The sequence below is a fragment of the Camelus dromedarius genome, chromosome 31 (assembly GCF_036321535.1).
Source record: "Camelus dromedarius isolate mCamDro1 chromosome 31, mCamDro1.pat, whole genome shotgun sequence".
Lineage (NCBI taxonomy): Eukaryota > Metazoa > Chordata > Mammalia > Artiodactyla > Camelidae > Camelus > Camelus dromedarius.
The window spans coordinates 10,430,917-10,457,866 of NC_087466.1; the positions used below are offsets into that span (position 1 = coordinate 10,430,917).

General features: G+C 52.8%; 1 protein-coding gene across 2 annotated transcripts in view; it reads right to left on the bottom strand.

Moving 5' to 3' along the window:
* Positions 1-3,518: 3,518 nt before the first annotated feature.
* Positions 3,519-26,950, bottom strand: part of TRPV4 (transient receptor potential cation channel subfamily V member 4) — a 37,430-nt gene continuing 13,998 nt past the window's right edge. For both annotated transcript variants that reach the window (XM_031442894.2, XM_031442893.2), the window contains exons 2-16: positions 25,944-26,360; positions 23,002-23,174; positions 18,272-18,424; positions 17,378-17,518; positions 16,417-16,715; positions 14,726-14,905; positions 13,274-13,432; positions 12,925-13,017; positions 12,719-12,792; positions 11,826-11,991; positions 11,557-11,623; positions 10,001-10,317; positions 8,526-8,653; positions 6,941-7,062; positions 3,519-6,484 (exon numbers count right to left, since the gene is read on the bottom strand). In XM_031442894.2, the coding sequence (XP_031298754.1) occupies positions 6,327-6,484; positions 6,941-7,062; positions 8,526-8,653; positions 10,001-10,317; positions 11,557-11,623; positions 11,826-11,991; positions 12,719-12,792; positions 12,925-13,017; positions 13,274-13,432; positions 14,726-14,905; positions 16,417-16,715; positions 17,378-17,518; positions 18,272-18,424; positions 23,002-23,174; positions 25,944-26,329 (2,616 nt within the window). In that variant the 5' untranslated portion in view covers positions 26,330-26,360 and the 3' untranslated portion in view covers positions 3,519-6,326. The remainder of the gene's footprint in view (positions 6,485-6,940; positions 7,063-8,525; positions 8,654-10,000; positions 10,318-11,556; positions 11,624-11,825; positions 11,992-12,718; positions 12,793-12,924; positions 13,018-13,273; positions 13,433-14,725; positions 14,906-16,416; positions 16,716-17,377; positions 17,519-18,271; positions 18,425-23,001; positions 23,175-25,943; positions 26,361-26,950) is intronic.

Sequence of the window (26,950 nt, forward strand, 5' to 3'; positions counted from 1 at the left end):
CTCTTGGGTTGCACCTGGGGAAACTGAGTATGTCCCTTCTCCTCACTGGGCTTTGGTTTCCCCAGTTGCAATATAAAGGCTCCTAATGAGTTTGCAGCAGAGCAAGAACTGGATTCCAACCCGGACCTGGAGTCACTGGGCCTCACGTCCTACCTGGTCTTTTGTCTACCATGTAGAGCTAGGCCCAGAGGAGGGGGAAGCCCCCCAGGGAGAGAGAGGAAGCCCTCATTTGAGAAGTACAGGTGATCCCCCTCTTTTGATAAGAAAAGTGAGGTTCAGAGAAGGGAGGCAACTTGCCTGAGGGCACACAGCCACTAGGCCTTAGACTTCAGAGGCAGATACAGATCTCTTTTTCTCCTTGTGAGGGTGGCGAGTGGTGGTGGTGGGGTTTCCCGAGTCTTACAGCCTCAAGACACACCTAACTGGGAGCTCACCCAGGGGCTCCTCCCACCCTGGTCCCCAGGTTCCAAGTTTCCCTCAGGCTTCCTCTCGTGGGTGTGACTACAGCAGCCCCTGGTGGCGGATCTCCAGGATCAGCCACCCCACCAACGAATCTGTGGGACCCAGTGGGTGCAGCCCAAACTGAGGGGGGCTAAGAGCAAGGGAGAGTCTCTGCTGTCACTGAATACCTTGAGCTGCAAGAGGACTCTGAGCTGGGGTATGGGGACCTGCTTGGGTTTGAGTCCCAGGTCCACCCAACTTCAGCTGTTAGAAGCCATCACAGCCTATTGCTGTGGAGAAACAGAATGTGCCCATGCTGTGTAAAGGCCAGATTGCTTTAAAAAAAAAAAAAAATCCTGCCACCGCCCCTGATCCCTGCCCCAAACAGGCACCTCCTCCTAAGACAGTGAGTTCAAATCCTGACTCCACCCCATCCAGGCAAGTACGTTTACTTCACTGGGTCTCACTTTCTTCATCTGTAAAATAGGCAGAAAATTTTGTTCTGGTATCTTCATGATTTTGGCAGAGTAATAGGAAACTCTGACTCACTGGCATAAATGAAAAAAAAAATGATCTCAAATAATTATAAGAAGCCTTAAGGTGAAGTGGCTCCAAAGTTGGTTAATTCAATAGCACAATGGTATCATCAAGGACCCACATCCTTTTCGTCTTTCTGTTCCACCAGGCCCCTTCATGGTCACAAAATGGCTGCTGCTGCTCCAGGCATCACACCCAGACCTGAAAGTGCCCAGCAAAAGAGAAGACAGTGTTTCTTATATTTCTCTTATTTCCCCAGAACTCCTTCTCCTGCAGCTGACTTCTCCTTTTGTCTCATGGGTCAGAACTTGTTCCCAAGGCTACTCCTACACTAGTACCTAGTAAGGCAAAGAGAGTCACAGTAGTTGGCCCAGGGAAGCCCATGAAGCAGAGTGGAGTACCCTGAACAAAATGAGGTACTGTGAATCAGGAAGAGAGTCACAACTTCTGGAGAGGCATTCATAACAGTATATAAGCTCCCACATGGTTCCTGAAATATGAATACCAAATACTGAGCACAGCACCGAAAACATGGCAGATGCTTTATGTGTGTCCATTTGTTCCCTCCTTTCTGTGCTTCCCTCTGAGAACACAAGACTCCCAGCCTGGCCTCTCCTGACCCAGCCTCCCGCCCTACATCCCTGCCCCACTGCCCCCTCTATCCTGTCCTCTGGTTCCATCACCACCATCTCCTTTTGTTTCTGTCTCAAAAGCTTGGGGTGAACAAGGATCACTTTGTCCCGGATGACTGTGGATTCCTAAAAAATAAAAGACAGGAAGTGCTGGATTCTCATGCAAATGCTTTCACCAGGGAGTCGAAAATTAGTAACAGTATGAAGAGAGCCCTGGAGTAACTAACCACCCCGTCCAAACAACCCAAGTGATCAGAAGACACCGTTATCCAGGCGAGGTGTAGAGATCGACTGCTGACTACAACATTATTACATTCAGAAATGTCAGAAGCATGAGTACGCGGCGCAGGGGGAGGCGGCGGGGAGATGAACAGTATGGTTGAAAATGGCTTTTGATTAAAAAAAAATCCCCAGCATTCATCTAAAACAATAATAACAGCTAATAATAACAGGGCATGTAATAATGAGCTATTCATAGGCATAAGAGGTAATTGTTCAATTAAGATCCGAGAGTTTCTGAGACTGTCTTTTCTGATGGGATCCCATTGTTTTTGACTCTGGTAGCACTAATTATTTCCCAGTAGTGCTTTAAACTTGGGATGAAAAAAGCCCTGCTGTCAAATATGACATACAAGTGCTTTATCATTATTAAATACACATACATGCACATAATAAGAAATCCTTCTTGGAATGAAGTTTAGGGGTATGTTCACAAGGAAAGGGTGTCTCAAGGAGACAGTCCCAGGGGCTCAGCCAAAGTGGCGGGCGACAGCCAGGGTCTTTGCTCATTGCAGAAGTGACCTGGCCTTATCACCTCTCACCCCCCAGGGGTCAGAGTGTTTTCTCTCCACGATGGGGTCTGGTGGGTAGAATGCTTGGGTTCAAATTCTGCCTCTATCACTTACAAGCCAGATGCCCTGGGGCAAGAGGTTTCCTGTCTCTGAGCCTATGTTTCCTCATCTACAACATATGGAGTGCAGGGGACATTCAGTCTTTTTGGCCTGACCAGGTTCTGTTTACTTTCTTCTATTGTCTGTACCCATTAGCTATTGCCACAAAATTGATGCCTGCACGTGAAAAAAAAAATCACAAAAACTCAGTGGCATACAAGAAACTTTTGGGGGTCACGCATCTGCAGCTGATCTCAGCGAGGCTTGTCTGGGATGATGTAGCTCTGCTCCACGGGTCTCTCATCCTCCTCTTGGGGGGTGGCTTGGGCATGTCCGCTAACATCCCATTGGTTAAAACAAGTCACATGGTGGGGGGAGGGTATAGCTCAGTGGTAGAGTGCATGCTTAGCATGCACGAGGTCCTGGCTTCAATCCCCAGTACCTCCACTAAAAAAAAATCTAATTACCCCCCGCCAAAAAAAAGTCACATGGCCAACCCCAGGGGTGCAAAGTCATGCTTTGCCCACCGTGGAAAGACAAAGCTATACTGCAAAGGAATGGCTAAAGGAGGGGTCAGGGCCATCACAGGGCCAACACAGTCTAGCACAGGTATCAACATTCCAACTTTCCTCAGGAACTGCCCCTCTCCATCCTCAGTCCCTGTGATCCACGAGAAGCTAACCCCATCCCTGGTTCTAGCTTTGCCTTTCAGAGATTCTGAGCCTGAGGTTTTTCTCCATTAAAGAGAGATTAGCAAGTATTGGAACGGTATTAAAATTCCAGAAGCATCAAACTGAGACCCGTCGGAAGGCTGTTTTCCTCTAAGTAATTCTATGTCCAGTATGTCCCCTGGAAATATTTTGGCATACCACCAGTACATGTCCTATACGCTGAAGGACAATGGGAAAGGTCATCTTTAAGGTCTTACAGGAACAAACGAAATCTCAACGACTTCAAAATACTTTAAATCCCCACCTAAACTACTTTTGAATTATTGAAGAACACACAAACCATCAAATATTTAGAAAATCACGGTAGAAGAAGTTACTATGTATTTCGCTAAAAATGTCCTCAGAGGAAAATTCATAGCCTATAATTATTGCATGATTTTTAAAAAATCAGTGAATGAGGCATTCACCTCAATAATCGATTGAGTCTTTTTGAGCTGAAAGGGTGTTTTGATCTTATGGGCCAGCCCATCCCATATGCCCCTAGAGAAACAATCTCTTTACAGCCCCAGAATGAGTCACTGCCATTTTCCGTGATAGTGTTGCCCACCCTCCAACTAGAAAGATGGAGGGGAGGGTGGGCATCTGGGAAAAGCTGTTACCGGCCGCCTAGGAAATCCTGGTTTCCCCACCCTCCTTGCCCACACACCTCAGACCAGGCTGGGGAAACTACCTTCCTCCATATTGCCTTCTTCTTCTTTAGGGCAATTGCCGCTTCCTGCCTGCTGATTGGCTGAAGCATGGGACACGTGACACAATTCTGGCCAATAATACAAGAAGGGAGGTTGGCTGGGGGATTTCAAGGAAAGGTTTCCTCTCCCATTAAAAGAGACCCAGGAAGAACCATCTCTCCTGCTTCCTCTGGATGCAATGCCTGATATGGTGGCGCCATCTTGTGTCTTTGATGGAAGCCCGTGTGAAGAAAAAGCCAGCACACCTGGTGGGTGGTGCCTAGCTTAGTACCTTCAGTACCTGATAAATGCTTGGAGGGATAAAGGAGCTGGCTGAACCCTTCATGAATCACAGAGACTGAATTCACCAGCTTTCCTGCCCTCCCTAACTTGAGACTTCCTGCTGAGACAATAAACATTCTTTCCTTCAAGTTCTCCGTGACTTGCTGCCCCAAGCACATAACTATACAAACACTACAACCACAATCCTCTCTTCTTTGAAAAGCCCAGGGAACTACTTGATCTTCACAAAAAGCTGTGCCCCATTTTACAGATGAGGACACTGAGGCTCAACATTTAGGACCTACCCACCACTACCCAGAAGGCTTGGCTCAGCCAGGGAGGGCATCCCAACCCCCAGTCATGGGATTGGCTCAGGCATGACATGTGACCCCAGTCCGTCCAATCAGAATGGCTCTTGGGACCTCCTTTGAGAATGCTGGGTGAGGACCATCTGTGTGTATGTGTGTGTGTGTTGGGTTGGAATGAGGAAGCCTGCATCCCTGGGAGGAGTTGGGTCATTCTTGGACCACAAGGAGAGCCCACCAGCCCCTGGAAGGCAATGTAGAGGGAGATGGAAAGAATGGGTCCATGGGAAGGTTGGCGCCCCCCAGCCACCCTCAGTGGTAACACAATTCATGTCGGCTTGGTTCTCATATTGCTGAATAGACTCCAGTCCCTCAAGTAACTGAGTCTCACCCTTCCGGCAGACGGGGACTTGGAGGCCCAGAGGAGTAAAGTGACCCACAGTCTGGGCCAACAGTGCAGGCCCACGTCTGCAGACCCCATGCCCTGTGCTTCTCCCACTGAAGCTGCCCTTGGCCCGGTCCTCAGAGACCCAAACTCTGGTCAACTCAAGCTTCAGAGGGGACCTCAGACCTCGTCCGAGCAGGGACCCGGGAGGTCAGAGGGCAACTTCAGCTGACTGCAGGTTCCTCCGCTCCAGGGTGGAGCAGCAGGATGCGGTGTCTGTGGGGTCCTTCCTCTTGCCCAGGGGGCTTGATCAGCAGTGGGGTGTGACCCTGGGGAGAATGGCTGCCCTCGAAAGGGAAGCAGGTCAGCCTTCAGCTCCAGGTCACATTCACAACTCCGATGGCACGTGGTCCCGTCCCCACCCCAGGCTCCACAAGCACTGTCACCACTCCAGTTGCCACCACTGTCCTTTCTAAGGCCACTGTCACCCTCACCATCCCCCCGTTGCTGACACTTGATGGCTCACCCATTTCCAGGGCTGTCATCCCCACCTCGGCTCTGGCCCTCCCCAGCAGCTGTCCTCCCCCCGCTGGCACAGTGTTACCCCCACCAGTGTCACCAGGCCATGATGAGCATTCCTGTCCCCCCACCAGTGTCATTATCCCCTCCCAGCATTCCTATAACCTGACCAGACTGACTCTCTCCCCGCCAGCACCATTATCACTCCACCAGTCTACTGTCACCTCCTCTCTTCAGCTCTATCTTCTGTATCACACTCCATCTCACCCCCATCTCTCAGGCCACCACCCCTCGTCCAGCCCCCCAACCATCACCCTAAACACCACCTTGGTCATTATTACTGCCCCTCGTTCTCATCCCCGCCCCCCGCAGACATTTCTTAGCTCTCCCATCTCCGTGCCAACACCCTGTGCCTGCTACGCTCCTCCCACCATCGTCCCCACCATCTCCACCATCAACGAACATTTATTGAGCACCGACAATCCCAGGCCTCTTACAGAACACACAGAAGGTAGGCCCCCTGGCAAAGCCACCACACTTCAGCACACGGTGGCCTGAGCGGCCCAGGGTGCAGGGTGGGGCCAGGGGCTCAGCCAGCAGTGCCCCTGGGATGGGGTCCTGAGGCCTCGGCCAGGCTCCAGTTCCGGGCAGGGGTCGTGCCGCTCTCCTAGAGCAGAGCAAATAAATAAATGGAGAGGCAGAGAGGCCCTGGTGTCGCTTAGCTGACTCCATGGGAGTGAGAAAGGCGGCCAGGAGCCTGGTGCCTGGGGAGTGGGGTGGGGGAGCCAGAGGGTCCTGGGGCCTCCCCGGCATCTCTGCCCAGCCCTCACCTCTGGGGGCTGAAGGAGGGTGCAGGGGACACCCCGGGGGGCGCCACTGAAATGCAAGTGGACTAGAAGTGGGCAGTGGAGGGGACCCTGCTCCTGCCCACAGCGCCTAGAGGGGGGCATCGTCAGTCCTCCACTTGGGCGGGTAACTCTGCTGGTGGCCGTCACAGCTGGGCTTCCCCATGTTGTCCAGAGGCACCACCACCTCGTCCGGGTTCGAGTTCTTGTTCAGCTCCACCACGCGTGGCACCACTGAGGACCAGCGATCTGCAGTGAGCACGGTGGGGGAAGGGGAAGGGTTGGTGGAGGGTGCCCGTGCATATATTGAGCACCTTCTGTGTACTCAGGCACAGTGCTCTAAAGGGGGAGGTATACTATCCCTGATTTAAATAGGTGGAAAGTGGGGCTCAGAGAGGTCACGGAGTCTGCTCAGGAACACACGGGAATAAATGAAAGAATCAGAATTCAAGTGTGGGTCAGAATGCCTGAGCACCTGTGTCCTCTCTATGGTGTCTCATGCGCTCATTTGGGTGGAAGTGAGGGGCCCCGGGCATTCACAGGCAGCAGAGGAAGCTCAGTGGCCAGCCTATCGGACCCACCCATTCTACAGATGTGAACACTGAGTCCCAGAAAGGGGACAGGACTGTTCAAAGCAAATTAGCGCTGAGGATGGCCAGGGATCCCCCCTGCACGCCTGAGTGCCCCCCGCACCCTCCGGCTCACCCCTCCGGAGGCGGCCCACGGTGTGCGAGAAGCCGTAGTACTGGTAGCTCTCGTTCTTGCCAGGGTCCTCATTAATGATGCCCAAGTTCTGGTTCCAGTGAGACCAGTTCACCTCATCCACCCTGGTGGGGCCACAGGGGAGACAGGGTCAAGGGGAGCCCCCCTGGAGACAGCACCCCTTCCCCAGCCCCCGGCAGCCTCCCTGCTCGAGCTGCCCAGCCCCCCTCCTCCTTTTTTATCATTCTGGTGAAATACACATAATAGAAAATTTGCCATTTTAACAATTTTTCAGTGTATAGTTCAGTAGCACAAAATACATTCCCAAGGTTGTGCAACCATCACCAGTACCTATTTCCAAAACATTTGCATCACCCCAAACAGAAGTTCTGTACCCATGAAGTAATGACACCCCATGCCACTTCCCGCCAGCCCCCCATAAGCTCTGCTTTACTTTCTGTCTCAATTTATTTAACTGTTTTGGACATTTCGTATAAGTGGAATCATTCACTATGTGGCCTTTGTGTTTGGTTGCTTTCACTTAGAATAATGTTTTCAAGGTTCATCCACATAGAAGCATGTGTACTGCATTCTTTTTTATGGCTGAATAATATTCCATTGTGTGGAAAGACCACATTTTATACAGATATACATCCATTCATCTGTGGATGGGCAGCACCCTGCTTGATTCAGTCGTATTATTGTGACCCCCCTCATAAAGTCAGGTTACAGCTCTGTGGGCCCAAACGGGCTCCATGTAATTTTTCCTTTCTAAATTTATTTTTGTTATTTTCATTTAACTTCCACTTTTTGAGCAATTGCTCTGGGTCAGGAGCCGGAAAGGAAGCTAGACATTCACTGCTCCCCTTTTACAGATGAGGAAACTGAGGCTTGTTCAACTGTACGTCCAAGGTCACTGAGCTGACAAATCACAGAGTCAGGACTTGAAGTTTGGATTCAAATTGAACCGGGCTGACTAGCTGCCCTGTGAGGTGGGGGTTATCGTAATGGAAACTGACTGTGCCTGACTCCAAACATGATGCTGGTGCTCTGGGCTGGCAATCACGTTACAAAGAACGAATCAGCTTAAAAGGTTCACCCAGCGGGTTCCCCTGAGAAGCTGGCATTCCTGATGCATCTGGGTAACGTCCAAAGCCCTGGAAGCCGCTGATTTCTTGGTTTTCCCAGTTTAGCAAAAGCCCTGAAGCCCACCCCATTTTTCTGTCGATAGAGGGCGATGCCCGGCATAAGCACTGCCTCTGAACCTGTTTCCGCCAGTAAGAGACAGAGGGGCAGCAACACCAGCTGGCGCGCGGTGTCGCAGCTGCATCAGGTGCTGGCCCGGCATGCCTCACGTGCAACCCGTCTAATCCACATGGCTGGCCGAGGGAGTGCTGCTGTCACCGTCCCCATTTCACAGAGGAACAAGCCAAGGCTGAGAACTGAACCAATGTGCCCAAGATCATCCAGTAGAACTGAGTTCTAGTCGGGCCCATTGGGCCTCGATGGCTCGGGAAGTTGCAATAGGTAGAAAGCATATGGGACCACATCCGCCCAGGTTGGTCCTGCCCAGCCCGCCCAGCCTCACCTGAAGCACCACCTGCGGTCCGGAGTGCCGTCCGAGCTCTTGCCCACAGTCACCATCTCACCCGAGCGGAAGGCCTTCCTCAGGAACACGGGGAAGGAGCGTTCGATGTCCAGGATGGTGGTGGCCCACTGCGGGGAAGGAGGGAGGGAGGGCTGCGGGTGAGCCACCCCAGCCCCGCCTAACTGCTCTAATGGCAGAAATGATGCTACGGGACTAGGAGGGAAGAGACCTAGGCTTTCCAGCTCTCGCTGCCCCTGGAAACAGGGTTAAACACTCAAATACCCACAGGGGCCTGGCAGGAGCAGATGAATGAAGCAGGACCAGCAGCTCAAGCCCCAGGACACACACACAGCAGCTGCCCCTCGGTGCTGAGCCTCCCCAGGGAGGGGTGGGGACTCGGGGCAGACCAGGGAGGGTCTCATCCGCCCCTCATCCACCTGGGCAAGGCCAGGCAGGAGTGTGGGCCTGCCTCACCAGGCTTCCAGCTTTTCAAGAAAGGCCAGAAATAGGGGTTTTTCTATGAAAGCTCTTAATTTAAAAATTTTGTGTTAATCTTTAAAAAAAAATATGGTGATACAGAAAAAAAAATCTTTGCTGGTTAAATCCAGTCCACAAGCATCATAAGTTGGCATCTTACGAGTTACAGCTGGTGGGGAAGGCAGCCCGGGGAAGCAGGCGGTACAGATAACGGTAAAGAGCAGGTCCAGACGTTTCCCTGAGACCCAGACCTGGGAGGAGGACCTTGGAGTTTGTTTTTTTCTCACTGTGCCACTTCCTGGAAATGTACCAAGTCATGGTAAACGTGGGTGCTGCCCTCACGGGCCTTGAGGCGACCTTGTTTATTAGGAACGCCAAAATACTGCACGCGGCCAGGCGGGCTGTGATACCCCCAGGGCCCTGCTCTCCAGGACTGCACGGAAGCCGGTGGGAAGTAAAGGCGGCAGCTCCTCTGCCGGCGAGCCCCTTGCAGCCCTCCGTGTCCACGTCAGCTTGGTTGAAGGGGTGGAGCCTGGGCTGGTAAAAGCCCATCTGATGAGAATGCTGACGTTTCCCTGCTCTGGGGTGGCCTGTGCCGACAGCAGCCATCAGTTTCGTGTCTGGAGCCGGCGTAGGGCACAGAACCTGCCCAGTGTGGGACCCTTGCTGAAATGTGATGCTCTCTGAGCATATCTTGTGCTGACAGCTCACTCAGTGGTGCTGGGTGAAGCTGACTGTATCCTGGAAGCTCGACCACAAGGGAATCTGAGGCCACTGCCGGAGGTCAGGCAAGAAGCCACCTGCAAGTGCGCTCGGCAGCTCTGGGAAACAGACCGCAGCCTTCCATGCCCATTTTACAGACAGGGAAGTGGAGGCCGAATGAGACGGTGTGGCTCCCCCAGTGCCGAAGGCCAAGGAGGTGCGGTGGGTCAGGTCGCCCCATCTCTAGAAGGAGCCGAGTGGCTGGCGGGGCAGGGACGGGAGTCCCGGGGCCTCACCTGCAGCTTCCAGATGTGCTTGCTCTCCTTGGAGACCTGGCCCACTGTCTCCCCCATGAGGGCGATGAGCATGTTAAGGAGCAGCACGAAGGTGAGGATGATGTACGTGACGAGCAGGATGATGAAGACCACGGGGTACTTGGTGCTGCCGAGCATCTCCAGGTCGCCCATGCCGATGGTCAGCTTGAAGAGGTCCAGGAGGAAAGTGCTGAAGGTCTCGCTGTCGCGGCAGGAGGGGTACGTGGGCGTCGTGCAGTTGGTGTGGTCCTCGCTGCACACCTTCATGTTGGCACATGGGTTCAGCAGGGAGACCAGAGCTGTGGGAGGGATGGCGGTGATGTTCACTGAGGGTGAGGATGCCGGCTACGAAGAGGGGAGGACCAGTCCCAGTTGATGGGGAGGGAACACTGAGGCCTGGCGAGGGGAGAGTGCTGGCCCAAAGTTACGCAGTGTGGAAGCCAAGCCAACAGTTGAATCTTGAGAATGGCAGCACATGTGCCATGTTTGGGATATGTCAGCCCCAAAATGGGGATCTGGTGTCCCCTAGCAGGGGAAGCCCTGTCAGTGCTGGTCTCAGACCAACCTCCCCAGATGTGAACGCGACCTGGTGAAGACCAAGTTGGCCGCCCCCTTTTGGATACTAGGCATCGCATGGCAGATCACCCAACCCTTGGGGAACTAACTCAACAGCTTGTCAGTTTCCCCATCCCGGGTCCTTCCCCCATGGCCTGTGCCACTTGGGTCCCATGGCATCATGACATCAAGGAGAAAGTCTACCGGAGGGAACATACTGAGCTTAAAAAACACGTGGGCTGGTAGATTAATGGTTAAAATGCACCCTCCCCTATATCCCGTCAACGCTGGCTTTATATCTCCTTCCACCAAGAGGGCAGAGTCTATTTCCTCCCTCTTTTGAGTCAGGACTGGCTTTGAGACTTGCTTTGGCCAACAGAGTGAGGCAGGAGTGATGCTGTGCAAGGCAGTGACCTTGAACACTTCCGCTCATATTCTGGGAACACTCAGGCCACCACGTGACCAAGTCCAAGCCAGCCGGCTAGAGATGAGCGACCCCAGCGAAGACAGCAAAGTCACCCCCAAGTGAGGCCACCCTTGTGACAGCTGACCCACCAGTGGAGCAGAGACACAGGAGCCCATTGAGATTAGCCAAATCTGGCCCAGGTCAGCACATCACCCAGCTGACCTCCAGATTTGTGAGTAACAATAAATGGGGTTGTTTAAGCCACTACACTTGCGGTGGCTTCTTTTGCAACAATAGCGAACACGCCAGTTCCACCATTTTCTAGCTTTTGCACTTGCACAAGTTACTTAACCTTTTGAAGCCTCAGCTTCCTTATCTGTAAAAGGTGGCAATAAAGGCACTTACTTTACAGACTTGTAGGGACGATTACACGAGGCAGGGGTGGGAAAGGATTTAGCCCAGTACTGGGCCCACAGGGGGGACTCTACAAACGCTGGTTATTGTCCTCCACACATCATGGTGGCCGTCCCAGTCCTGTGCCGCCCCCGCCAGGCCCACCCGGGCACCCAGCGCTCACCTGAAGCATAGCCGATCATGAAGAGCAAGTAGACCAGCAGGAAGCGGAAAAGATCTTTGAAGAGGATCTAAAGGCCCCGGGTTGGGGGGGAATACGGAGGCAAGGATGAGACACATGGTTTCTCGCTTTCCCAGCTCCTCATCCCACATCCCACATCCCCCGATGTCCACATCCTCAGGGCCACAGCACTGTCTGTACACACATGCTGCCTGTGGCTCCCTCCAAGGACACACGAGGCCAGAGGGAACCCCCCACCCCCCACCCCATACCTTCTGGATCATGATGCTATAGGTCCCCGTCAGCTTCAGCCCACGGGTGAAGTAAAGGGCGTTCATCCAGCCCAGGACCAAGGCGAAGACCATGACGGCCAGGTAGGCTTCAATCCCCGCCAGGTAGAGGGCCGCTGAGACAATCACCAGCACAGAGTAGATGAAGCTACAGGGCAGCAGAGACCGCAAGAGGGGCCAGAGGGGAGAGGGGACAGTGAGGCCCTGGAGGGGGAGATATGCCCTCAAGCCCTCTAGGTCCCAGGACATCCTGATGACACCAGAAGAGAAACCATGTGGATTCACTGGGTTCCCCAGCATTCTAACCCAAACGCTCCATTAATTGGCAACTGATGTGTGTGTGATGGCCCTGAGGCTCTACCAGATCCCACAGTGACAGTCTTTGGGATTGGTGGAAAAAGACTCAGTGGTGTTCAGTGGAGATTTTGTAGCTAAGTGAATTTCATTGTTCTCTAATGCTAAGGAAAAACGAGATGATGTAACATACGTGAAGCAACTCATCCTGTGCCCTAGGCAGACATCATCAGTCCATCCCAGCACTCTTTCCCACTGAAACACTGACAGAACCTCAAGATTCTTAACATGGGCACTCTGGGCAGACATTAGCAATCAATCAAACATGTAAGATGCTAAGTTATTTCTATCCATGGTGTCTGTGGTGGTAACTCTCTAGCAACCAGAATCTTGCTTTAATCAAAATACTTTTTGCTTGACATTGGCCTTGTCCTGATTTGGGGCTGCAGCTGTTCAGTCTGGGTGAATTCACTCCTAATAGAGTCACCCCCCCAACCCACCCCCCACCAAACCTGGATGATGCCCCTGCCCAGCCCCACCTTCCTCACCCAGAAGCTGCCAGTCTGGGGACCTCTACTCACTAGAGTAGCTGGAAGGAGCCATCAATGAAGAGAGAATTCACTCCAGGGCATTTCTTCATGAACAAGTCTTTGATCTGGTAGAGGGGAGGGGGCACGTGAGAGAGGTGGAGCCAGCAGAGGGGAGGAGAGGGCAGCTAAAAGAGGTGGAGGAAGAGAAGGAGGGGGGGTGGGCAGGGTCGGGGGAGACTGGGGGGCCAAGCACTCACGTTGGTGAAAAAGAACAGGACCCCGGTGCAGAGTGTGATGATCTCGCCGGCCAGCCTCAGGTAGTCCACCGTGGTGCGGTAAGGGTACGGCGGCTGGGGGGCGAGGGTGGGCACACACATCCTCACCCAGCCCCTCCAACACCTGGCCCCAGACCCAGATGTTCTCCAATGCCCCAAACACCTGGGTCCTGTGGCACCTCCTCCCTCATTCTCTTCCCCCTGGGTGTGTGTGGGAGCACCTCCCCATCCTGTTTTAAGCCTTCTCCAGTCCCTCCCACTGGGGATCCAGGAGGACCCAGCTGTGCCCCAGCTCCTGCCTAGCTTGGTGGTGGTGGTGGGGGTTACTCACAGTGCCCTCTAGTGGCTGGTAGTAAGCAGTGAGGGTAAAGATGATCATGGCACAGAGATAGGAGACCACATTGATATAGAAGGAAACAGCCCCAAATTTTCGCCACTTGTCCCGCAGCAGTTCGTTGATGGGTTCCACAGCCAGCATCTCGTGGCGGTTCTGTGGGAGGCAGGGTGGTCAGGGGCCAGATCAGCTGACTCCAGTATGCCTCCCCCCACCCACTGCCCTAAGAGATCTTTCCCCTCCTAACCCATTCTTAGTGACACTCAAACTTCTGGGCTCAGCATTTGAGACTCTGCCCAGTTCTGCCCCAGCTTACCTTTTCAGCCTCTTCTAGACTCACAGAACCCAGAGCTAGAAGGCACCTTAAAGAACATCTATTCTTGTGGTCCCCAGACTCCACTCTGTGGATGGTACCAAGCTACTGGCAGCAAAGTCACCTATGTGACTTGTTAAAAATATAAATCCCTAGGCTCCAAACTCAGAAATTCTGATTTAGAAAGTGGGATCGGGAAATTTAGCCCAAAGATGATAAAAACTTGAGTCACCACAATTTTCCAATTCTGAACCCAGGGCAGACATCAAAATTGATTCCTGCACAAAAGTTCTCTATCTAGTTCCCTGGGTAGACACTACCAATCAATCAGAGTTTGCAGCAGAGATGCTAAGCCTCCCACCACCCCCATTGTAAATCAAGTTGGTCACTCATTTCAAAGATGAGGGAAGTAACCTCCAACAAGGGAAGGCATCTGTCCAAGCTCACAGAGCCGGGGCTGGAAGGGAGATCTTCTGCACCCAGGCCCCAGCATTTGCTGACCCATTTGTACAGTGTCCTGTCCCTTTAATGACTTGAGTTTCTTTATAATCAAAGAACTGTGCAACGATTTAGCCACAAAGATGCCATTGCAGTGTTATTCCTGATAGTTAACTGCAGAAACAAATCCAAATGACCAAGAAGAGAGGAATGGTTAATTAGAATGTGATACATTTCCACGCAGCAATGACACTGCAGAAGAATATTTAATGGTGCAGAACGATGTTCACAAAGTACTGCTAAGTGAAAAAAGGAGCTTTCAAAACTTCATGTAAGGACTACTGATAACAGCTGACACATAACATTTACCCTGTGCCAGACTGCTCCAGAATGAGTTTATTTGGTCCTCGCAACAACCCAATTAGAAATACTCTATCCTTATCCTCATGGTACAAAAGAGGAAGCTGGGACTCAGAGAGGCTGGGTACATTGTCCTGAGTCACACAGCATGTAAGTTACAAAGCCAGTCCTGCCTGCCCCTGAAGTCCGACCCTTACAACCCTCCCATTTCCCCCCAGTACCAGACGCTGTTCTGGGCACTTAGCTGTGACTTTCTTTTGCACTCAGTTCACAGACCCACTGCTTCAGGCCCCTCCTTCCCTGGGCCCCGTCTCCTGCCCTGATGCCCAGATGCCCACCTCGATCTTGCTGTTGTACACCAGAATCTCCAGCACAGAGGCCTCTTCCCCACATGTGTCCAGGGAGGAGAGGTCATAGAGCGAGGAATACACCGGCCCGTATGCCCAGTCTTTGAATTTGCGGGACAGATGCCTGGTGTCCTCGTCTGTCACCTCCCGACGGATGATGTGCTGAAAGATCTGCGTAGGAGAAGGGAGGGTCAGGGGGTCCTGGGCAGGGCGGGAGGGACTGCTGCTCAGTTGCTCACCTCGGAGGGACCCCAGGAGGCCAGGCCAGCCCATCAAATAGCACCTACCCCAAGAGCAGGATGGAGGGGAGGGAACACATTTACTGAGCACCTGCTGTATGACAGACCCTTTACTCACATCATCTTGTTTAATTCTTACTCTTCTGTCTTGGTTGACAGGAGAGCAAACAGAGGCTCAGAAAAAAGAAGGAGGTTCCCTGAGGCCACACAGTCAGCTGAAGGCAGATTGAACCCAGGTGAGCCTTACAAATCTCAGTTGTGGTGAGTATCCTCTTTATGTAATTAAAACAGCAATGAATCAAGCTTATTAGCAAGTTAAATCTAGCAATAATTATCCTATTTGGTCCTTCCTATCGCTGCCCCTACTCTCCTTGGCTGACACACAGGGAGACTGAGGAATAGAGAGGGTGTGGGAGTTGCCCAAGTCCACAGAGTTCAGTAGGGCAAAGCCAGAATTTAAACCCAGGCCTTTTCCACCCACTCAGGACCCTGGTATAATTGCAATTTTAGTCTTTTTTTTTTTTTTTTTTTGCTATATTTTTAACAGAGCAGTAGTAACCCTAGCATTTAGTGCCCATCCTGGGCTTTTTATTAACAGCTTTAAGTGGATCACCTCACTGAGTTGTCAGAACACCACACCACAGGGCATGATTATTGCTCCCATTTTAGAGACAAGGAAGCGGAGGCATGGGGAGGAGAGGCAAGAGGCCTGAGGCGAAGTGCAGGGCAGTGGCAGAGCCCGGCCTTGGACCCAGGTGCTTCCGACTGCAGAGAACCTCAGGATTGGTTCTCAGTCAGGGTGATGGTGCCCCCCAGGGGACAACCTGGCAATGCCTGGAGACATCTGGGTTGTCACAACTGGTGGAGTACATGAGGGCCACACTGGCATCTAGTGGGTCGAGGCCAGGGATGCAGCTAAACAGCCTACAACGGCACAGAACAGCTCCACACCCCAGACCCATCCAGCCCCAAACGGCAGTGGTGCCCAGGCTGAGAGGTCCTGCTCTAGGCCTTGTGCTGGGAGGCCAGAGAGGGAAGGAACAGGCACACGGCCACCCAGCAGCTTAGGGGCTGAGCCTAAATCCGGCTGTGGAGTGTAGGGAACCCAGCAGGGCTGGACCCTTGCGACTCAGTTCTCTCTCAGCGGCTTGTCCCGGCTGGTGGGAGTTGGGCGGTGAGCATCCAGGTAGGTGGGATGAAGAGAGAGGCTCTGGGATGAAATTGAATAGCTTGGCTGGACAATAGGGAGCCATAGCAGGTTCTTGAGCTGGGGCATCTGCACAATGGGGTTGGCAGGATGGGAGGTGCTGTGTGTATTAGTAATAATGAACGCCAGCAGCAGCCCCACATGTGTGTGTGAGTGTGTGTGTGCGCGCATGAATGTGTATGTGTGTAGAGGAGCAAGAACGGCTGGGCTGGCCATGCCCCGGGCCCTGCACTCACCCCAATCTTGCCCGTCTTGGCGGCCATCATGAGGGGCGAGAGGCCGTCGTTGTTGAGCACAGCCTCCAGGTTGCTGTCGGGGAAGAGGCGGGCACACTTGAGCAGCAGCAGGTCATACATCTTGGTGACGAACTTGGTGTTCTCGCGGGTGTTGTCGGCGATGGCCACCAGCGCGTGCAGCACCGTGTTGCCACGGGAGTCCTGCCGCCGCATGTCCGCCTTCTTGTGGGGGTTCTCCGTCAGGTAGTTGACGATGTGGGGCTGGTTGGTGCAGGCAGCCAGCGACAGGGGCAATTCACCTGTGGGTGGGGGTGGATGCAGGGAGGTCAGTGATGGGGTCCCGGGTGGGGCTCTGCCTTCGGACACTCAGGGGCAGATGCCAGGACGATGGACACAGTGTCCACAGTCAACGTGGATGAGCCCCAGTCTACCGCACGTGTCTAGGGGTTAACTGCATGTGTCTGGGGAGACAGGGGTGGCTATTGGGGGGGTGGCCATGCGACATGGAGGCTGTGAGGGACTCTTTGAGGGACTTTGTCTCTGAGTTCCAAATAATATGTGCCTTTAAGCAGGGATGAAATTAAAAACCTTTCATGGGTCCAACTGGGATGTAGCAGCGACAGGGAGTCGGCCCTGCAATCTGACCATCGGTCCCAGCTTAGATTGGACTAAAGGATGCATGTGATAAGGCACAGGGACATCCCAGTGCAACCCTAGGATCCCACCACCATCCCCGCTGTACCAACGGGGAAGGGGAGGCTCAGAGAAGCGAGGTGATGCTCTACCCCTCAAAGACAAGACCTCAGTGACCGAGTTCCCGCAGGTGGCCTGGGAATGGGCACCATCCGGGCTGTGACCAGAGCAGCTCTGGGTGTTTGGGGGCTGCCACCACCATCATGTACCCCCCTGCCAGGCCCCAGCTTCTCCCCTGCATTCCCAGCCCCACCAGGCCCCTTCTTACCAAAGTAGAAGTAGCCTCCTTCATCCTTGGGCTGGAAAAAGCGCCCCCGAGCCTGCGCGTGGACGTCGGCACCTTGAGCCACCAGGAGCTCAACGTAGTGTTTGCAGCGGCGCTCGATGGCAATGTGCAGGGCGGTCTGACCTGGCAAGGGAGAGGGGGACAGTCACTAGGTGGGCAGAGACCTGACCAGGCTTGGTGGGAGGGGTGCAGAAAATGGAAGTCCACCCAGGGGCAGCGGATGGACCTTAAGACATTCCCAATGTGGACTCTCTGATGCCTGAGGTCCCAGATCTGCTGCATCGTGCAAGCAGAATTTTAGGGTCAAAGGACTTGCAGGATCCCCAAAGTGGGAACTTTCAGACTCACAAGGAGGCCTCAGTCTTAGAGGAAAGAGCGTCATGATCTCACAGAATTTGGGACCCGGGACATAAAATTCACAGCCTTTGAATCTGGAAGGTCAAGTCAGATTCATAGATCGCAGAATTCAGACCTTCAGACCCAGGGAGCTGGGACGGGTGACACGTTTGCCTCTGGGGGCTCTTGGCTCATAGAACTATTATCATGGAGCCTCAGAGAATCCAGGACCAGAGCATTTTAGGTCCAGACTTCCAGGTTCACAGCCTGTTTGGCTCGTTGCATCTAAAAACCTTGGAACCTTTGATTCTGAAACTCAGAATTATCAAAGCTGGAAGGGGTAGTTATCGTCCCTTTGTCTGTTCGTTCGTTCATTCATTCATTCATTCATTCATTCATTCATTCATTCATTCAATAATGGATTCCTGGAGACCTGCTGGTGCTTGGGGCCCAGACAGAAGCTCGTGGAGGCGGAGGCGGGGGTGGGGGGTCGGACAAGTGAGGATGGTGCCCCTGATCCCGCCCGGCCCGGCACCTCACCTCGGTAGTAGATGTCCCGGAAGGGCGAGTTGATGAACTCCCGCATGTTGCCCGTGCGCTCTGCGATGTCCAGGAGCATAGGGATCGTGTCGTTGCGGCCATTGCTCAGATTCAGCAGGGCCTTGGGCAGGCAGGTCTTCCCGGTGGATGGCTCTGCAGGGGGAATGTACAGGAGGGGTGCTCGGCCTGAAGCTCAAACTGCTGGGCAGCAGGGGGACAGGGTACTGGGCAGGGAGCCAAAGGTCCAGCCGTGTCATGCCTCTCCTCCGAGCCTGTCCCCTTTCTGCCCTGCATGGAACTAAGAAGGTCAAATAAATGCAGAAGCACAGAAGTTCTTTAAAAAAATAAAATAAAATAAAAAATAAAAAGGGGGAATGCTGGAGTAAACAAAGCCAACTGTATTTCCTCACTGCAGGACTTCTCAGAGCCTTTCACATGCTCATAAGAACAGTGAACCTCTAAAAGGAGACCCAGGAGGAAGCCTTTGCCCACCTGTTCGAACATAAATCCTTTTTCCATGAAGTGTTTACATACTAGTGCCCCTAGCGGGGAGCAGAGGGAGTGCAGCTTACCCCAAACAGCTGGGAGCCATAGTGGACGACGTCAGATTACCTTAGGAGCAGCTGGAGAGGACTTTGGGGATTTCACGGATGTAGCAATAACACTGAAGGCCCAAGTGTGCAAGGTTTCATCCCCTTGTCAAGTCTCTCCTGCGAAGTCTGTCTCTGTTTGGTACTAATGGGTCCTTAACACTGCCCACTAACGCCTGCTAACGTCCCTTTGCAATTTTCTTTCCCTTGTATTAATTTTTATGGTGACATGACTTGATCTACATCTTAAAAGGAGCAAGTCAATGAAAAGAGAACTCTCCAGTGAATCAGGCTCAGGGTTAAATGGCCTGAGGCAGGAATGGGACATGGGAGAGGCAGGTGTGAGCTGAGGTGCCCGCCCTGGAGCCAGGACCCTTGGGGTTCGAATCGGGCTTTGCTCCTGGCTTCTGTGCAGCCCCTTCTCTGCTTCAATGTCCTGTCCAGCTCAACTGAGGTTCCAAAGGGAAATCGATGAGCTAATAGATGTTTGTTGATGAGCCCAGCGCCAGGCAGATAGGAGCCCTCGATAAATAATACTGTTGCAGTCATTACTCCACGACAGGTGCTCTAGACCCCTTCCCTAGATGCCGGGAATCAGTAGGGAGAACGCAGAAGGCTTGCGGAGACCTGAATTCCAGTCCTATCACTCCTAGGAGAGAGGCTGCTTGGGCAAGCCTCGTTCTGGCTACTTCCTGCTATATCCCCGGCGTCCACTAAAGTCGACACCGGGTAACTATGTATTGAGTAAGGGACTCCAGTTCCCCATCTACATAAAGGGGAGGGGGACCCCGAATGCTGGCCGAGGTCCCTGGGGATTCTGTCCAGGCACATCCACACTCAGCTGAGCCAAGTCTCAAGGTGGATCAGTCTGTTTTCTAATTATCAGGCAACTAGCAACTCTCCATGCTGACCTCATCTTCTTTCCCTCCCCAAAGCCCTCCTGATCTGTGTATGTCTCCTTCTCAGAGGATGGTGTCCCCAGCCAGCCAAAACCTTTGAATCGCTCATGTCTTTGTCCTCCCTTCTCCCTCACACCCAGCCCCCAGCAAGTCCTACCAGTTTCTCCAACCCCTCCACCACTTTCCACTGCCACCAACCTGGCCCAGCCACCATCTCTCTCACGTGCCCAGGACACCTGCCTGGTTTCCACCAGCCTCTCTGGATTTCCTTCAATCCACTTTCCACATAGGAACTGGAGTAGTCACCTCAGAGTCCAACTCTGATCGTGGTCAGCCACAGGGCCTTTGCACATGCTGTTTCTTCACCTCCTCTCTAGTCCCTCTTCCTCCTCTTTTTACCTGGTTAACAGCAATTCATTCAGACTCAGCTCAGGTGTCACCTCCTCTGGGAAGTCCTCCTAGATTTCCCTAATTAGGTCAAATCCTCCAATACAGCCTCTTTGCAGACATGCATTACAGTTGTAACTGTGCATTTATTTCTGTGATTGCTTGACCCATGTTGGTCTCACCCCAGAGACTGTGAGCAACTTGAGGGCAGGGTCATGTCTGCTTCGATCACCATTTTTGCCCCACACCAGCACAACGCCTGATGCTTGGTAGGTGCCCAATAACCACTTGCTGAGTTAAACATTCAATGAAGGGATGCGCTGGGCACTGCAGGTAATTCCAAGCCACAGGAACCCAGTGGTTTGTGTGGGATTTGGAACTAGACTCTGGATTTGGACTTCCACACCCTTAGACCCAGGCTGTAGCAGGGTAAGGGGGCTGCCAGCCTGGGTCCTGGGAAAAGATTCCAAGAACAGCAACTACACAGAATGGGGAAGAGGTTGCAGCTACAGTACTCAACCACCAGGTGGCAAAGTGGCTCTCACGGGGGAGGCTGGAGCCAGGGGTCCTAATTGCCAAATTGGAGCTTGTCAAAGTTTGGGGGCGGGGCTGGGGGGAGGGTGTTACTGGCTCCCTTGAGAATCAATGAGCGCATGAGTCTCTGGCTAGAAAAACATACAGGAGCAGATTCAGGTCTGAGACATACAATTTGGGTATCCCATTTATGAAAACAAACATACAATTATGAATTCAAAATACGAGGGCCGTAGAAGGGGCCAGAGCAAGCAAGGGGCCCTGAAGCTTAATTAATGGGTCTCACAGTAAATCCTCTACACACGCATTCTTCCATACAATTTCAGGGATCCCCCCCCCAGATTATCTTAGAGTCCCCCACCTATGCTCATGCAGACACACTCTCCTGGGGGCTCCTGGCCTAGGCTCAGAGGCACCCCCAATTCAGTCCTGAACTCAGGAGAAGCCAGAAGCCTTGGCAAGCCCAGCCTGGTGCTACTCTGCCCACAGAAGGCACAGGCACCACGGTCCCCACTTCACAGGGGTTCACTCCACCCCAAGGCTCCCCACTTCTGCCTGATGAACTTAGGGGACCAGGCTGGGCCATTTAGCCAGGGCTTAAATGTGACTTATCTCCAAATGAGATTATTCACACTGTCACAGAGACCCTCTGAGGGCAGAGAGGGGCTCCATCTCCCCACAACCCTAAGCCTGTGCCCCAAACAAGGCCACACCATCTGGCGAGGCACCATGAGTGAATATTTTTATAAACCGGGTAATTCCCTTCTGATTAGACACAGTGATACCGTATTTTATCATTCTGGTGTTCAAAGACACTGGTTGATAAAGACCTAGAAGCAACCTAAGTGTCCACTGACAGATGACTGGTTAAAGAAGATACGGTGTTTGTGTGTATGTATATATATACACACACATATATATACACAATGGAATACTACCCAGCCATTAAAAAGAATGAAATAATGGCATTTGTGGCAACAAGAATGGAACTAGAGATGATCATACTAAATGAAGTAAGTTAGACAGAGAAAGACAAATATCATGTATCACTTATATGTGGAATCGAAAAAAAATACAAATGAACTTACCTACAAATTAGAAATAGACTCATAGACATAGAAAACAAACTATGGTTACCAAAGGGGAAGGGGGGAGGGATAAATCAGGAGTTTGGGATTAACAGATCCACACTACTATATATAAAACAGATAAACAAGGATCTACTGTTTGGCACAGGGAACCATAGTCAATATTCAATAACCCATAATGGAAAAGAATCTGAAAAAGAATATATATATATGTGTGTGTGTATGTATAACTGAATCACTTTGCTGTACACCTGAAACTAACACAATATTGTAAATCAACTATACTTCATTAAAAATAAATTTAAAAAAAAGAAACTGGTGGATAAGGGTATATGTGAAAAATATACTGCAGATATGGTCAGCCTATTTTGGCATTTAATTTATTTAAAGTCCCTAAAGTCTCCAAAAGTGGCCCCCTGACCTCCCTGAAGCTTCATCAGCCTTAGCTGTAGACCACGGCCAGCCCACCCGAGACAGGCCCTCCTTTCTAGCAGATGCCACAATTCTTGACTTTTTATATTGATTCTGGGGTCACTTGGCCAGTGAATTACGGCTCATCTGGTCACAGGCCAACTTCCCTGATTTGCAAGGAAGGTCTGGGCCAGCGGAGGGAGCTAGTGCCCAGAGGTAGGTGCTCTGAGCTGGGACTAGGCTGGAGGGTGAGCTCTCTGGGCAGAGAGAAGTCCAGGGGCAGTGGTGACTGGGGTTTCAACCTACAGCGGGGAGCCCAAAAGCTGGGCAGGGGTGGGGCAGAGCCCAGGAGCAGAAGCAGGAATGCCCTGCTCCCCTGTCCAGAGCTCCGCTCAGAGGGGCAGAGGCTCCCAGGACCCCCCCAGCTGCCTTGGGCTTGGCACTGTGAAATTGTCTCTCTCTCTTCAAAGGCCAGGACTAAGCTAATATTATTCCCCAGGGTACAGATGAGGAAACTGAGGCTCAGAGAGGCCACACATCCCGTAAGTGGTGGAGGTGGGCAGACTCTGCTTACCCATGACACTAACCTTTTCATAAATAAAGGCTGAATGAATGAATGACTGAATAAAGGCAACAAAGGCCCAGAGAGGTTAAGTAATATGGTAAAGGACACACAGGACCAGACTCCGTGTCCAGTGCTCTTCTTGGCGGCGCAGCACACTGACCAAAGGGAAGATGCTGAGGGGAAAGGGGGCCCCCAATGCCAGGTCTTCCCCCAGCCCCCAGCTGGCCTGCCCACTATTCCTGCCTGGGAGGCTCACCCCGGAACTCCTCGTCAGTCAGGCGTTTCTTGTGAGTCAGCAGGAAGGGGAGCAGTCCATCCAGGTCGGCGGTGGAGCCCCGGGACACGATGTCAAACAGGATAGGCCGGTTGAAGACTTTGAGGATTGGGGGTGGCTGAGGCGCGGGAGCTTTGGGGCTCTGTGGCTGCTTCCTGGAGCAGGGAGGAGGCAGAGTGACAGGAGGGCTCATCCCCTGCCCACCACCACCTCTAGCCTTAGGGGCCCAGGGATCGTGGATGGTCCCGAGGGAGGGACCAGCCTGAGAGGGAAGGGACAGCTGAAGACACAAAGGAATGTTTTATCCCAACAAATTCTACCTACTGTGTGTTGGGTGGAGACAGACAGACAAAAGAAACACACAAGCCCCCTTTCTACCCAGGCAGCCAGCCAGCCAGCCAACCACATATCCATCCATCCACCCACCCACGCACCCACCCATCCATCCTTCCAACTATCCATCCATCCATCCATCCATCCACCCATCCAACTATCCATCCATTCATCCATCCATCCATCCACCCGTCTATCCTTCCATTTGTCATTTATTGAGTACTTAAAAAGCCAGAGACTAGAAGAGACAAAGATAGTAAGAACACAAAGGAGGAACATCAGACTAAAGGATAAAGCAACTCTATCATTTATTCAATCATTCACTTACTGATTTATTCATTCAACAAACATTTGAGACAAATGAGGCCATGCACATAGGTGCTTAGTTCAAGGCCCCACCACAGTAAACACTCAATAAATGTTAGCTAATATTCCTGTTATTATTTAGCACCTACTGTGTGTCTGCAGCCTGTACACGTGTGGGAGAAACACTGAGCTACAGCGGCAGATGGAGAAGGAACAAGTCAGAGAGGGCTGGGGGAGGGAAAGGAACGGAGACAAAGGGGAAAAAACACATTCATTCAGTCCTTCAGTAAACATTCATTGGGCACCTACTGTGTGCTAGGTTTGGAGAGGCAAAGAGCTGGGAGCAGCGCTAGCCCAGGGTACTACGAGGGCAGGAATCCTGGGCCACGTCCTCACCCGCCCTGTGCCGGGCACGCACAGGGGCGCAGTCGGAATCTGTGAAATGAAGGAGAGGACAGACAGGAGGAAGCGGCAGAGACTCGGGGAGAGAAGAGGAGAGAGGAGGGGAGCAGAGAGCGACCCAGGACAGAGAGGAGGCGGGGCTGGAAGGGAAGGGGAAACTGAGGAGGAGGCGGCAGGGCAGAGAGAGCCAGCAGCTCGCCAGGGGCAGTGGACCGCCGCTCTCCCTCCTTCCTCCGCTCGGGCCCCAGACTTTCCACCCCGGGGGCAGGGCCTGTAGTGATGGGGTACCAGGGAAGGGGGAAGAGATGCTTCCTGATGATGGGAGCACACAGACTGGTGCACCCCCCATTTTATCTGCTCCTGAATTGTGACCTGTGAGCCAAAAAATAAGATGAAAAGAACAACCTCGCCCCAGACCTCCCTGGGCAGCCTTCGGGGTCTCGGAAGACCTCAGCTGCTCAGCCACCTCCCAGCTCCTTCTCAACCTCTCTAAAGCCGTTGGCCTGGCTGTCTGGAGTAGGGGTGGGGATGAGGGCCTGAAGGAGGGCATGTTGCAGGTCTGATTCTGTTTCCACCTCTGAGTGGAGGTTATGCAGTTCATCTAAGCACTGCATGCAGACTGGGAGGCTCTGTTCCTTGGATACATCAAGCCTCTCCAGCCTTAGGCCCTTGAACATGCACTTCCCTCCACCAGGAATACCCTCCCCTGCCCCTGTGTGGCTGTACCTTCTCACTCTTTAGCTTTGGGCTTAAATGTCAGCTCCTCCAGGAAGCCCTCCTGAACTACCTTTCCTGTATCAGCTCCCCTCTCCCACCTCAGGACCTCCCCCCGGAAGTGAATTGTCTATTCACTTGCTTATTACCTGTCTCACCCTCCAAACTGAAGGTGCCAGTGAAGGCTACTCAGTGGCTTGGCTAGACTGAGAAGTCGTAGCACCTGGTCTGGCTCACCCCTGGAGCCCTATCCCCCTACCTGGCACATGGTGGGTGCTCAAGAAACATTCACTGCATGAATTGGTGACTCAGTGAATAAGTAAAGGAGATAACTCTTGACCCAGCAAGGGCTGAGGAGGTGAACGGGCTTCATCCAAGGGCATTAATGAGCCTGTGATCAGCAAGGGGGACAGAGGAGGACCAAGTGACAACAGGACATCTCCAGACTTTAGGACTGTCCTCCAGACACACACAGAGGTCTGAGGCGGGCTCTTTGGGGTGCGCATGGGTGGATGGCTGGACAGAGAGATGGCAGATAGACAGGCAGATAAATATTTGAATGAGAAGATGATGGATGGCTGGACAGAGACATGGCAGACGGACAGATGGGTTGATTAATATTTGCATGAGTGATGATGGACGGATGGATTGGACAAGAGGATGGACAGATGGAAAGACAGGTAGCAACGAAACAGAAAGAGAGAGAGGGAAAGAGAAAGAGAGGAGAAAGAAAGACGTGGACATGAAATGAGTGAATTATGAATAGTTTGACAGCTGACTGGCTGGGTGAATAGAAACAGTGGGTAGATGGGAGAACGGATAGATGTTTGGATGAGTAGACGATGGATGGATGGATGGATGGATGGATGGATGAATGAATGGATGGACAGATGGATATACAGAGGGACACATAGATGGACAGAGGAGTGGATAGATGAATGAATGGATAGACAAGCATATGGAAAGGTGGACAGAGGTGGCTGGATAGATGAATGAATAGGTAGATAAATGGATGGATGGGCGGCTCAGTGAATAGGTGGACAAATGGATGGACAAATGGATGGATGGACGGACAGATGGATGGATGGATGGATGGACAGGTGGGTGAGTGGGTGGGTGGATTCAACACAGAGGAGGAGACCATTGGCCAGGCAGCCAGCAGTACTCACTCTATGACCTTCCTCCTCCACCGCTTGTTGTCACTAGGGTGGTGGCGATAGGTGCCATAGTCAAAGAGCGAGTCCATGGGCGCCTTCTTGGGCCCGGGCACCACCGAGGACTCATACAGGGTGGACTCCAGCAGGTCGATGGGGTTGGGCACCCCCTTGCGGAAGGCGCCCTGGAACTTCATGCGCAGGTTGGGTCGTGCGTCGCCTGGGCCGGCAGGGCGAGCAGTATCAGCCGGCGAGGGGGAGGGGGAGCCATCCTCCCCCTCAAACAGGTTGGCCAGCGAAGAGAGGGGGAAGGCCTCCCCGCCGGGGGTGCCACCCTCATCCCCGGGGGGCTCGGCCACCTCCCCAGGCCCCGCGCGGGGGCCTTCACTGGGATCCGCCATGCTGCCCTGGGACCAGTCTGCCCTGCTCGGCCTGCAAGAGAATGAACGGGAGGGGAGTCAGGCCAGTTCCAGGAAGCCCCCTCCCACATGGGCAAACAGCACTGCTGCCAGCTGCTTCAAAGCCACCGTTGTAATGACAGGGGTGCAGGGTGGCCACTCCCAGATGTGGTTGGCTGCCAGCCCCCGGGCAGGAGTTGCAACAGGAGCCTCTTTCAGGGACCTGGAAACACGAGTCTGCCTCAGGTCCAGAGACCCTGGACATCAGCTGGAGGAGGAAGGGCCTCAGAGTTATGCTGGGACCCCAAACCTGGAGCCCGGGGCTTACTCCTGGCCAGCCAAACTGGCTTCAGAGCCCCCAGAGCAGGGTTCAAATCCAAGCTCCGCATTTAGCAACTGTGTGATGTTGGGCAGGTTGATGGTTCAGTCTCAGTTTCCCCGTCTGTGAAATGGGGATTCTGAAACAAAGCACGCATTACTGTGTGTCAGGTGACACACAGTAAGCACTTACTAAAACCCAACCATTAAAAGCACGCTTCAGACATAATAGGTGCTCAGAAAATACACATGAACACACTGTGGGAGCCAGTAGCACCCAATTTCCTCACCCAGCACCATCATTCT